The 13945-nt window shown below is 38.0% G+C and overlaps 2 protein-coding genes and 1 long non-coding RNA gene across 4 annotated transcripts; 1 reads left to right on the top strand and 2 right to left on the bottom strand.

Moving 5' to 3' along the window:
* Positions 1-238: 238 nt before the first annotated feature.
* LOC125201128 (protein TAPETUM DETERMINANT 1-like) lies at positions 239-2736 on the bottom strand. The gene is made up of 4 exons (XM_048099074.2): positions 2488-2736; positions 2279-2391; positions 1760-1879; positions 239-756 (listed from the first exon to the last, which is right to left on the bottom strand). The coding sequence occupies exons 2-4, from the start codon at positions 2385-2387 to the stop codon at positions 395-397; spliced, it is 591 nt and encodes a 196-aa protein (XP_047955031.1). The 5' UTR covers positions 2388-2391; positions 2488-2736; the 3' UTR covers positions 239-394.
* Positions 2737-4221: 1485 nt separating this feature from the next.
* LOC125193292 (TPD1 protein homolog 1-like) lies at positions 4222-5222 on the bottom strand. Of its 2 annotated transcripts, XM_089063513.1 has the most exons (3): positions 4962-5222; positions 4807-4913; positions 4222-4719 (listed from the first exon to the last, which is right to left on the bottom strand). In XM_089063513.1, exons 1-3 carry the CDS (start codon positions 5057-5059, stop codon positions 4373-4375), a joined length of 552 nt encoding a protein of 183 aa, XP_088919639.1. In that variant the 5' UTR covers positions 5060-5222; the 3' UTR covers positions 4222-4372. The 2 variants fall into 2 exon arrangements, with proteins under 2 accessions (XP_088919639.1, XP_088919638.1); XM_089063512.1 differs by having other exon boundaries at positions 4222-4722; positions 4807-5222.
* A 5398-nt stretch (positions 5223-10620) lies between these two features.
* LOC148932233 (uncharacterized) lies at positions 10621-12524 on the top strand. Its single transcript, XR_016135201.1, has 2 exons — positions 10621-10959; positions 12430-12524. It is a non-coding gene; the product is annotated as an uncharacterized LOC148932233 (long non-coding RNA).
* Positions 12525-13945: the final 1421 nt, after the last annotated feature.

Here is a 13945-nt window from a genome sequence, read left to right as displayed (position 1 = left end):
TATTTGATTTTGAATTATTTCTTACTGATTTACTCAATTAATTTAGAAACCACAGTTACATATTCATATACTACAAATAACATACCTATTTTAAAGTCTCTCATTTTTTACATAAATGCAAAATTATAACATTATCATTATTGTGATCGTGTTACAAATTTACAATATTATGATTATTGGAGATTAATCAACAACTGTCACTCCCATCCAAATTTTCAATGCTATTCCATCTTACCAAAACACTAATCCAACTCGAATCAATCAAAATCCCATTTACAATTTTCTGACGAAAAAAAAGAGTTTTGTTAAACTAAAATCATAACTGAACTTGTACTATTTGATCTGCCTCTACTCTGGTCTCTGTATATACATATCTCATATATCCGTGGTGCATTCACGAGCACCTAACGGAGGAGACGGAGAGGGCGTAACGGAACGTGTTAGCATACTGGAAAGACAGTGTCCTGCCGTTACGGAGCGCCTTCCCGTCGTTAAGCAAGCAGTCGTCGAAGCGTAGCCGCTTGAACACGTGAGGGTTCACGACGCGGGCGGAGCTGAACCAGCCGCAGCTGACGTGGATGGCCGAGATGTCGCAGCCGGAGACGCAGGTGTTGCTGATCTCCACCGTGTACACCGGAATCCCGTTCGGCAGCGCCTCCGTCGCGCCTTGGATGATCATTATGTCCGATTTCGAGCACTTGTCGCTCCATATCCTGTTTGGCTCCACCACACCCTTTTCTCTCTCATGTCCCTTTCCTGTGCAAACAAGAATCACTGTAAAGCCACATTTTGACTCATTAAATGTTTCTTTTTTAGTCTCTACATGAATATGACAAAACTCAAACCACAGAAACACCCTTTTCCCAAGCTACCAAATCTTCTAACTTGGTGTCTACGCGAAGAGAGATTGTGTTGTGAGTCTTCACTGAAATGTCGCTGTTGATGGTGGAGAAAGAGAAAAAAGGCCAAAATGCATTTTCTTGGGAAGACATGCCAGTGGGAATGAGAAAGGGACTTTTCAATCAATAAAGATGTGTGTGCATAGAGAAAAGAGCTCTCTCCTTAATTCAATGTAAATCAATCTCTATGCTATTTCAAGACCCAAACTTTACATTCCCCCCATTCAATTCAAGCACAGGTGCACACGTGCAGGAGCAAGTAAATTCTCTATCACACATTCATAATCACACCAACCCTAAATAATTAATTGACTAACATAATTACAAGATGGTATTATTGCACAAGAATTATGTCTAAGTAGAAACCAGCTAGTAGCTGTACCCTACAACTAGGGTGGTAGGCTGATTAAAGGGGGAATTGGGTTGGGAAAAACGACACGTAGGGGAAAAGGGGACAAAACCGTACGCGACCACTGAGAGAGAAAGAGGTGGCTAAGGCTGTCGCACAGTGCGCACAGTGGGGGCAGAACTCTCAGTGTGTGTTTTGCATGTAAACATCAATATTCAAGGCTAGTAATGCATAAAAGCAGAAACCATGGCAGAGTATGCATACATGCACATATGCCGAGCATATTGTGCGTGTTATCATATCACAATAATATTCATAAAGCGCAGAGAAGCACCAGCCAATATACCCACTGGTTATACCAGAACCTCACCCCCTTTCTACCTTTTTCCACTTTTTCCCCTTTCTCTTTCTCTCTCTCTTCATGCATAATCCAAATTCCATTTATTGCAGGAGCTCCCACTACAGTACGACTTTCTCGTAAATACAATTAGGGAAGAATAATTCGAATTACCATTATTTAGCAGCTTGCGATGAGAGAGAGAGATAATCTGGTGGTTATTCCCGGTGATTGAGGTTGAGCTCTTAATCTTCGTCTCCGATAAAACTGACCCTAACTTCATGAATTTTTTATCTGAACAAAGTAATTTTGAACTATTAATTTCGAATTTTAAATGCAAATGCAGATAAAAACAAAAATAAGCTCAAAACAGCAGAAGATTACACGTTTGGGGACCATATATGGCTATACTACTACATTTAGCAAAAACAAAACACTCAAACACGTCCTTGCTCGCTCAGAATTTCTTTTGTTTGAATAGTGTTACAGTTACAGGAAAATCGACCGAAATTGATCGCGGATAAAATTAAAATACAAGAACGAGACAATCAATGAAGTTTGAGAGAGCGTTGTCGCCGAAACTAACAAATCACAAATTCGACCAACTCTCAAATTATCGAATTTTCAAATATGAAACTCGACTCGGAAACGCGGAAATACACATTACAATACACAGTAATTCAGTAAACAGACCTGTAGTGTAGATTCCAGTGAATAGCAACACGGATGTAACGGCAAACACCGCCGTGAATGAAGAAAGCCTCCGGCGCCACAATAATGACGATGATGATTCGCGATTCATTTTTCTACGATTACCAAAGAGAAACACTAATGGTTTAGAAAGGAAATCATTTTTTTTTCACGAACAAATGATAAAGTAGCAAAAAATCCCCAATTCGTACCAAATGTATGAGACAAAAACACATTCAGATATATAAGCATGGCGACAGAGCATCATCGAGAGCAGAACGGAAGCACAAAATAGTGATTGCAGATCTGAGACGGAAAAGACGAAGCAGCAATTGTGAATCGGCAGCTCGCGAGTGGAAGCAGAAATTGTGAATCAGAAGGTCACTGTGTATGAAGAAACTCTGATATTTCTGCCATTTCACCTTTGATTTTGGAGTTTTTGGAGGAGAGATATATAGATAGAGAGAGCGACGAGTTTCAACAATCAGTTCCGAGAATCGTGCATGACTGTATACTCATATATATATATATGAGTGTGAGTGTGTGTGTGTGTGTGAGAGAGAGAGAGAGAGTCTGTAAAGAAGATGAAAAAAGCGTGTGAAAGTATATTAATTTTATAATCATTAATTTATTTTATTTAATGTGAGTTTACTATTTTGTTAATGGCGTCATTTATTAGTTAAAGTTTGATATAGCAAGAGGACACGGAGTTGTTCTCAGGCATAAATTCTATATTAATTGTGTTGTAATCAGTATAATAAAAACACAATCTTAAATAAATTTGGAATTTATTTACAATAAATTCGTCACTTTGTTTAATAAATTGGTAACAAATTTTAATTTTCGAATTCATACTTTTTAACGGCTAGTTCCTATTTTAAATGGAATTGGAAGTAATCTAACTAATTGTGGTAATGTTTTTTCATGCAACAAATACTACATAGCAAAATTTGTTTTATAAACATTTAAAACAATCCCAATTTATCTGCCTGAAAAAACATTGAGCAAGAAGAAACAACAAAGTTATTATCCAATAATGAAGAGCATTTATTATAAATTGACAAAACAAGATTTCACAAAAGAAAATTTAAACGAAACAGCGATGATAATTTTCTCAAATACTACTACTAAAAATTGTACTTTTGTTTTCCGAATTCGAATTCAAATTCATAATAATAATAATCTAAATAATGTTGAAACTCCAACAAATTAAATGAATGTACAAAAAGGATGTTTAACTAACACCAGAACTAGATAGATGCCAAACGTAGAAGACGCATAATAATTGAAATAAACACTGAAGTGAGAAAAAGTGGATTATATATAAACTAACTCATTTATTAGATTGTATATTTGTATACCTTTCAGTTGGGGCCATGGGGGGTAGAGTTCAGGAATGAATTCATTATTTGTTTTTCATTTTTGTTTTAATAAGAGTCTATAGTAAGTAAAATTGTTAAATGGGGCTATGACTATAATTCCTATAGAAGTATAAATTAAAGAAATGCACTATTAAGATTGAAAATAAATTATTTAATCACAAAGTTTTATTTATTTTTTTCTGAATTACTCATATAAGGAATAGACAGAACCCCTTATAGTACTGAACATGTTACATATGACCAAACTTGGTAATTAAAATGGCTACTTTACCTAAATTAAACAATAGTTTGGTATGCAATTAATTGTTTTGCAATCAACCAATGGCCCTATTTAGCATTTTAGCTAGACATATTTTCACATTCAATAACACCCCCAAATGACTATGATTCTGAGAACTGCATGCTTCTTTTCAGTCATCAACATGTTCACTAATTTAACAATAACAATAATCTCAATAATTGAAAGTATGATATCTCAATAAATAAAAACAATAGTTATAGTTGTAAAAAAAACAAAGAGGAGGTACAACTTTTGTGCAGTATTCTTTAGATATTCCATTTACATCCAAAAAACAGGAAATTAGTCCACAACTGTCACCTCTCACAAAATCAGCTAAAAATCCTCAATATCTCAAAAAAACTAATCCTTCTTGAACTAAACAAAATCCCATTTACAATTCTCACCAAAAAAAAAACCAGTTTCTCAATATATATATCAGCAGCTAACGGAGGAGACGGAGAGGGCGTAACGGAAGGTGTTGGCGTACTGAAAAGAGAGGGTCCGGCCGTTACGGAGCGGCTTCCCGTCGTTAAGTAAGCAGTCGTCGAAACGGAGCCGTTTGAAGACGTGCGGGTTGACAAGGCGGGCGGAGCTGAACCAGCCGCAGCTGACGTGGATGGCGGAAATGTCGCAGCCGGAGACGCAGGTGTTGCTGATCTCCACCGTGTACGTCGGAATCCCGTTCGGCAGCGGCGGCGTCGCACCTTGGATTATCATTACGTCCGATTTCGAGCATTTGTCGCTCCATATCCTGTTTGGCTCCACGCCATTTTCTCTCCCCTCTCCTGCAAAGAAATGTAGTACAAATGAGAATCAACAATTTACACTTTCAATGCTTCCATTTTAGTGAGATTAATCTGAAATTTTACCAGTAATCAGCAGCTTGCGATGAGTGATCGGAGAGACAATCGTGTTTTCGCCATTGATTGAGCTCTTCTTCTCTGCATTTGTATCACACAAATCCAAAAAATCAAGGCTAATCTTAACAGAAAACGGCAAATCAGTAAATCGCACACACAGGCACGTACCTGTGGTGTAGATTCCTATGATTAGCAGCAACGATGTGACGGCAAACAATTTCAATAACGACGAAAGCTGAAGCGATGGCGATTCGCGATTCATTTCTCTACGATCGCACTGTGTCGGCCGAGTTAAGGCGAGTCAACTCGGAGCTAGCTAGAACCTAAATAGGCTATAGCTTAACAGCAGCAGGGAGCTAGCAAATCACCGCCAAAGAGAAACTGCAAAATATGCACGGACGGAAACCGACTTCAGCTTTACAGATATGCTTCGATTCATCTTTGACCGGAAAAAAAAAAATCGCAGAAGAAAGGTGTGATATGACTTGATTTCACAACTAAAAAACGATTTCAAAAGCCAGAAATCTCTCATGCACACGAATAAATCCAAATCGAAAAGATGAATGAGATTTTTTGTGCGTTCAAAGCTTCAATTAATAATCAGTGTACTTACTGGAAAAGCATAGTCTAGCTAGAGTTTTGACTTTGAAACATCAGGTAGCATGAAGAAGAATGGGGAATCTGAACGAAATCGATTGAAATTTCTCAAAAATTGAAGCTCAATAAAGGAAAGTTTGGCGACACAGCTTTTATGATAATCCCGGGAAAAGAGCCCCAGAGCCGAATTTTTGAGGCTCCGATTCCCGATTAAAAACAAAAGAGGGGCTGAGAAAGTAAAATATCTTTCATAAAAGCGATGATAAAGTAACAAAAATCCCCAATTCCTACCAAATGCGTGAAATAAAAAACACATATATATGAGGATTGCGACAGAACGGAAGCACGAAATAGAGTGAGACAGAGAAGGAGAAGGCGATTCAGCAGCTCTGGTGTCTGTGTTTTTACATTTGATTTTGGAGTTTTTCGGAGAGAGACGAATGTGAACAATCAGTTCCGAGAAGCGTGCGTGATTGTATGTATTCATGTGTGTGTGTATATATATATATGGAGTATAAGAGAGAGATAGAGAGGGAGGAGTGGTAGGGTTTTGAGAGTTGAAGGAAAGGCTGAAAAAAAGGTAATGATAAAAGAAGGAAAGTTTTTTAACCGCGGTAATGAAGATGTGCACGTGCTGCTCGTTAACTTTTACCGCCTGTCAATGTCGCTCTTCTTTCATTCACCCATGGCGATATGCTTTATTTCTTTTTGGAAATAAACATATATGGAGTATAAGTTTGTGTTAAAACGACAACCCCTTTTAAAGTGACACCTAGACACCAGTTATACAACAATATTATAAACGTTACACAACAATCTATAGATTGTTGTATAGCGTATTGGATATTGCTGGCCAAGAAAAATTGTTATATAGTGTACAAAATATTGCTGGCCAGAATTTTTTTTTACCGTGGCAGCTTATTATTCGTTCACGTGTACAAATGATTGGCTAGGAATGGTGGTATGGTATTAATTTAGGAGGTGATGGCACCCTAACACTCCCCACGGAGTTTAAATATAACATAGATACACAAAAAAATATTTAGGGCATCCGCAATGGTGCGGACGATGCGACGAACGATGCATCGTCCGTCGCATCTTCCGCCACTCCAGCATCGTGGACGATGGGTTAACCATCATCCGCAGACGATGCACGGAGGATACCCCATCGTCCGTCGCATCGTCAGCCACTGTGGACGACGCGGACGATGCGATGCGTTTCCGTTTTTTTTTTAATTTTATTCAATTTTCAAAACCTATATATACCTCTCATTTTCACTTCATTTTTCACTCTCTTCACTCTCAAATTCACGGTACATTTTCTACATTTCAAGCAAAATGGATTCCGGAGATTACCCAAATCCGAATAGTCCGATGTTCGGTGGTGCACGATGGCCGGGTACAGAACAGAACCCGACGAATACCGGTCATTCGACACCAACATCGACTCGCAGTGGCGAGAGTCTCGTGGATGTGCGGGACAAAGCGATGCAGTCGTACATGTCATTGTACGGCGATTTCAAGCACTACCAATCCTGGACGCTCTTGAGGGACAAGCAGAAGTTCGTTGGTGATGTGATTCCCCCATCGACGGCGGCGAGGAAGAGGGCGTCGAAGCGCACCTTCGCTGATTATACAAGTAGCGAGAGCGACGCGTCTCCAATGGACCTCAACAATCCGGTGTTCGACGATGAGAGTTCCGGCATACCGATGTCCTCCCGGCGTCCCCCTGGCATGAAGGCTGCCAAGGGCAAGGGCAAGGCGACCACATCCGCCGCGGCGCCGTCTGACCAGCCCCAGAGCCCGACCCCGAGCGAGACTTCGGCTGCGTCGCATGCCTATACGGATTTGGTGGCCTATTCCGACTACAGGACGTTGTTGGACGCGCACAACGCTCTGATGCAGGCGACCAACCCGACTCAAAGAGAAGGCATCCAGCGGATGATCGATGGCCTTAGCCGGAGGTTGGACTACTCTAGACGAGCCGATGGGGCATTTTTTTTAATTTCTTAGTTTGTAACTTTTTTTTTTATTTCTTAGTTTGTAATATTTTTTTTAATTTCTTATTTTGTAACTCTTTTTTTAATTAATTAAATGTAGGATTTGCCTTAATTGTGTTGTTTTTATTTTTTTTATTTGCTTGATAAATTTGCATAAATTATATAAATACAAAATAAAAGTAATATGCTTAGGGTGTCGCTTAGGGCAGACTATAGTCCGCCCACTGCAGGTGAAATGAGAGGAGGATAAAATGTTGACGTAGCGGTGCATAGGATGTCGCTTAGGGCGTCCCAACGTGGATACCCTTACCTATTTCAATATGGGGTCATGCTAAGCCAAGATTTTTATTAATTTCGTAAAAACAGAGAAATTTGGTAACAGTGGAACGAGAAAATCACTATAAATATATGCAAAATAGATATTCTATTTTTAACCACACAAGAAAGTGTAGTACTACTATATTTTTATGGAAATACTATATAATAAGGAAACAATTTATAAATATGATAAATAAAATATGTAGTTCCTCATTGGCTTCCTTTTAAGCTCCATATTTAACATTTTATTTTATTTTTTTATTTTTTTTGGTCTTTTCTTCTTTTAGATGGTATACTCAAATTTTTATTGACATAAATTTAATTTAACTTAATAGGTGGGACATAAATTCCACAATTAATTGCGTTAATATATTTCATGAACTTAATGACTAATCTTTGCTTATAGATTTGATATTCTTCTCTCATACTACAATATCTCACGGAGTAGTAATTATTAACATAAATATGACTTTTTTTTATTTATTTTTTCTTTCCCTTTATTTCTTAGCGTGAATATATAACGATATATTTTCATCTACGCTAATGTTATGAGGATTTTGTTTGATTTTATTTATGTAATGTTTTTTAAAAACAAGCATTATTAGGGCATCCACAGAGGGACGCCTTAAGCGACGCCCTATGCACCGCCACGTCAGTATTTTATCCTCCGCCCATTCCACCTGCAGTGGGGCGGACTATAGCCCGCCCTAAGCATTTTATCTATTATTTGAATATTTAAATACTTCAAAATTTGGAAAAAAAAACTTCATTTCATTAAAATTAAAACATTACAATACGAAATAAAAAAACTACAAATTCTCAACGACGGCGGTTGCGGTTCCAAACTTCTTCAATCATGTCGGTCATGAGCTGAGTATGGTCTTGTTGGCTGCGCATTGAGGCCTGTCGCTGTAGAATCGCACCGAAGCCCATCGGTAATCCTCGAGTGACAGGCGAGGTTGCCGTGCTGGAGCTAGTCCGGCTTCATCATCCACCCAATCGGTGACATGTCCACGTTCTTGTTCGACTATCATGTTATGCATGATGATGCACGCATACATGACGTCGTCGATGACTTCCTTGTACCAGAAACGCGCAGAACCTTTCACTATTGCCCACCGCGATTGGAGCACCCCAAAAGCCCGTTCCACATCCTTCCGCGCGGACTCCCGCTTTGCCGCAAACAAGACTCTCCTCTCACCAGCTGGTCGTCTTCAAAAAAATAGGCCACCTTGGGTATATGCCATCGGCCAAGTAGTGCCCCATATGATGTCTGCGGCTGTTGGCAGTGAACTCGATGGCCGGGTCGCGACCCCTGCACTGATCAGCGAATAGGGTGAACGAGTTGAGGACGTTGATGTCGTTGTTCGACCCGGATACACCGAAGTAGGCATGCCAGATCCAGGGGCGGTGGTCAGCAACGGCTTCCAGGATCATAGTAGGGTGGCTGCCCTTATGGCCACTGGTAAATTAGCCTCTCCACGCCGTCGGGCAGTTCTTCCACTGCCAGTGCATACAGTCGGATGCTCCCTAGCATCCCTAGGAAGCCGTGCACCGTCTCGTGCATCCGCATCAGACTCTGGCAATCATCAGCAGTCGGGCGTCGCAAATATGTGTCGCCAAAAGCATCCACAACTAACTTACAAAAAGTCTTGAGACATTCGCGACCAGTTGTCTTCCCGACGTGAAGGTACTCGTCGAACATATCCGCTGTTGTGCCGTAGGGCAACTGGCGGATCGCAACCGTGCACTTCTGCAACGGCGTAAGTTCGGGTCTGCCGATCCCGTCTTCCCGATACTGGAAGTACTCATCACGTCCCTCCAACGTGTGCACAATGCGGATAAAAAGATCTCGGCTCATTCTAAACGTCGGTGAAAAATATTCGGGCCCCACCTTGGATTCTCGGTAAAATAATATGCGAATAGACGTTCGTGCGCTACGTCGTGCTCGCGGGGGACATACGTCCGACGTCGTATCGGGCGAGGGACCCGCGCCACCGCCTCCTCCGCTGCGTTTGTCCCAAGCATTCCGCCTTGGCTTCATTAACGACATCGAACAAGGCTCGGGTCAAGGCCCGTCTGCAGCCATTCGATGTACTCAAATCGTAGTCGTCGGGATTCATTTTGAAAACGATGAGAGAGAATAATTGAAGAGAAATTGAAGAGATGTGAAATTGGAGTGTGTGAAATGGTAGAGAATTGTAGTGTTTTAATAAGAAAAATTTTTGGGAAAAAACAAAATGCGTGAGCATCGTCTGTCGCATCGTCTGCGATGCCACAGCAGCGGACAATGTGACAGACGATGAGCATCGTCCGCGCTTCTTCCTCGGACGATCGATCGGGCGCGGACGATGATCCGCACCACTGCGGATACTCTTAATAAATTCTATTGAGATGCCATAAAACTTAAATAAATGTGGAAGTACTGTATTAATTGGTTGAAAATGTACCCAAGTTTACGAATTAAATGGCATGTTGGCCTCTATTAGGGAATCCATAACCCCATCCTCGATCAAGGTTTCAAGTCCCCTCCACATCACCATTTTCGCCTTTTTTTGCACCAAATCAAAACTTCCACAATAAGGCCTGCTCATTTGACCGGTTTCGGTTCTTACTGCACTGGTTAACCAGTTTCAATTTTTCATAAATTCCGAAACCGGAACCGATGTGTAACTTTAATTGAATTTATTTGTAATTTTAATTTAATGATTTTATGTAATACCTTAAATTTATAAAATAATAGAAAATAGGAATAAATATAAGAATTAAAATTTGTGTACTCCTATATTATATATGTACAAGTGATAGTTATTAATAGAAAAAAAAAATATGAAAAGAATAAAGAGGAATCAAAATAGAAGAAGAATAAGGATCGGGATGTGATCTTTTACGCGGATGAGGATAAAGATAAAAGAAAATACAAAAAAAAAAGAAGGGAGAAACGTGGCATGTGGGGAGGTGAAGAAAAGAAAATAGGAAAAGGATGGAAATGTGAAGTCTTTCTCTATATCTCTGCACAAATAATTTTTCTCGCTTTACACACACCGAGCATCCTCATCCATTAACTCGGCTCTCTCCATCACGGGAAACCGTCGCTGTTATTATCTCTCCGGCGCGACGTTGCTGTGCCGCTGGTCTCCTCTATCCCATGTGACCTATCTCCACCTTCCTTCTCTTCCAGTCTCCATGGAAGTGAGATTTATAGCACAAAGTTCAACACCCCAATCTCAAAGCTTGTGAAATTAAGGTAATAGCAAATTCTAACTTACTCATGTTATCCTCTATGCTTGAATGTTGAATCTCAGAACTAGAAATGGATGAAAAAAATCCAGACTCTTATGAAAGGAACCAATAGGACGAGTGCTTGCCTTGGTGAGTTTGTTTTGATTGCTTGGTTTGTGTATAAATATGATTCGAAAATAAAAGGTAGAACTTTGGATATGAATTGGGATTGGTTTAAAACCTTGGAATCAAATAAAGAACTTAGTTTGATGCATTTAATTGAGTTTGGAGTATATTGATATTTAAGTATGATTTTGGAAGCTTGTGTTATGGGGTTTGTAAAGAACCATGGAGAAGATGTTTATTGACCTAAGGTTTTGGAAGAGTGTCATTAGTTAGGAAAAGAGGAAGGAAAATCCGTCTTTTTTGGTCCATAATGTACACATATATATTGTCTTACTATTGAGCATAATTGTTCGAAAGTAAATTGTAATTAGTATTGTTCTTTCCCTACTGTACTAATTAGTTTCGGCCACTCAAAACTGTTGGAAATTTCATTATAAAATTTTCTGTAGATATTTTCATGTCATAGGAAGGCCCCTTCAAAATTTCAACTCATTTTACCAACGTTTGCTATTTATTAAAAGTTCATGCGAAACAGTCGCCAGAATCTGTTACAAATTGGCAAGCTGTAATAAAACAGCCATACCTCCTTAATCCCCTGGAGTTTTTGTGATTACCTTTTTGTAAGTTAAACTAGACTTCAAGAGGTTTCTTTTGTTATAGGGCTCGACTCTAGTGTTACTCCGAGCAAAAGCAGTTAATTATTTAAAAATAGTGTAATGCAGTGAATTTGAAATGCTTCAAAAGTTGAAAGAAGAAATAAAGGTATGTTAGCTAATTGAAGGTTATTTTGGGGAATTCTTCTATTGTGTAGCTCTAATTTACATATGTTTCTAAGTACAAATAAATACAATAGACGTTCTAAAGAATTTTACTTATCGTAATACCCCCGTTTTGTTGATAAAATTGATATGGAATATATGTACGATATTACAAAGATGAACAAACAGCAAATAATAATTGAAAGAAGGAAAATGGTGCGTGGCCGAAGGAAACAACGAATGAAGGCTTTTGGACATTATGAGGTAGGATATCCAGCATTAATACTCATTTTTCTTACTTAAATTAGTGGTTATGCTTATATAAACAAATTTTATAATAATATATCCGCTGATGCAATTACGCATAAACAATATGATTGTGTATGAATATTGTGTGTTAATTATGAAATTGAGTATTCTGTTATGACTTGGCTAATTTATAGTATGTTATTGGGTGATGTATGTAAAGTAGATTATGATTGATATGCAGATGTAATTTATGTATTTTATGAAAGAACTCTGGGTACGATTGTTATGAATGCGAGTATAAGGAAATTATTGAGAACATGGATTTTGAATTGATATAGATCTATGTTGATTGTGATGATGAGGTGGATGAGCAATGAATATGCTCATATATGTGTTGTGATGCCACTGGAGGAAATGCTATGTGAAACGGTGTGATGGGAGGAAATGATATATGATATTTGGTGTAAGAGTAAGAGTATAAAATATAAACAAACAATACAATAATATTCATGTCGTTATTTGATGATAATGCCAAGTGTTGTACTCCCTCCGTCCCAAGATAAGTGACCTACTTTTTTTGGGCACGGAATTTAAGGAATGATATTTAAATAAGTTAAAGTGGAGAGAGTAAAGTATGAGAGAGGGAAAAGTAGAGGAGAGAAGAGAGAATAAAGTAGGTGGAGAATAAAGTAAAAGAGATGACTTTTTGCTAAAAATGGAAATAGGTCACTTATAGTAGGACACCCCAAAAATGAATACAAGTCACTTATCTTGGGACGGAGGGAGTACTATTTTGTAAAGAATCATCAAACGAATTAATAAATAGTAGGTCATACTAGTTTATGTTGATAGTTCTTTTAAAAAAAGTTCTAAAATTTAGCAATTTTTTCTAAAGGAGTTTTAAAATTGAATTGCATTCTCTTTTCTTTTTTTGGCTAAACAAATGTTCAATGGAATTTCAAATACTCCGTACTAATTGATATTGTTGTGACTTTTTGGTTTAAAATGGGACAATTAATAAATTCTCCACAAATGGGTTAAAGTCGAATGTTAAATGAATTATTACATCAAGTTTGTTATTGCGCTAAATTTCTATCGTATGAAATATACTTGTATTTTTTGTATAAGCTCTTTTGGAGATGAAAAACAAACTTATGTTGTCAAAATTGAACTATGAAAATAATAGTAGATTCAAAGTATCGCAATTTAAACATTTTAATATTCACAAAACTGAGTTTGCATATTTAGCACGGTTTAAATCCAAAAATCACTCAATGTTTCAAATTATTTTATTTCAGTTCAATATTAATTAAATCAAGTTAGATTTATTAGTATATCAAATTTTACGTTAAAAAAATGAATTGTAATCCAATTACATGTGAACTAATAATCAGATTATGTTGTTGTCTAAAATATGAAATCGGTACCGAAACTAATTTTCTGATTCCCGTTCCTCAATTAACTGGCCGGTTTTGGTTAACCGACAACCGAAGAACCGTTTAAGCACCTCCGCTACAACTCTAGTCCTATTCAAGCTACAAATATTAAATTGTACTATTCACAACTTCAAACTATTTTACTCTAAAAATTGAAATGTTGAGCAATTATATTTCAAAAAAAATAAAAAATTACAATTTCTAAAAATTAAAAACGTTGAGCAATTATATTTTGAAAAATTTATTGGAATAATATAGAAAGAATGAAAATGTTGTGGAGTTTAAATTGGTAAAAAAAATTAAAAAATTAATTTTCTACTATAAAAAGGAATGGGGTCCGGGTCCAATCTTAGCGTTTGCAAAGTTGGGCCAGACCGCAACTGGTCACGGCCCGTGATCACACAACGCTAGGCCAGACCATAACGGGACTGGCCCTAGTCAT

The sequence above is a fragment of the Salvia hispanica genome, chromosome 2, assembly GCF_029641045.1.
Source record: "Salvia hispanica isolate PSC_SH4W2 chromosome 2, Shi_PSC_v1, whole genome shotgun sequence".
Lineage (NCBI taxonomy): Eukaryota > Viridiplantae > Streptophyta > Magnoliopsida > Lamiales > Lamiaceae > Salvia > Salvia hispanica.
The sequence above is the reverse complement of the archived record's forward strand: the minus strand, read 5'-3'. Positions and strand labels throughout refer to the sequence as shown.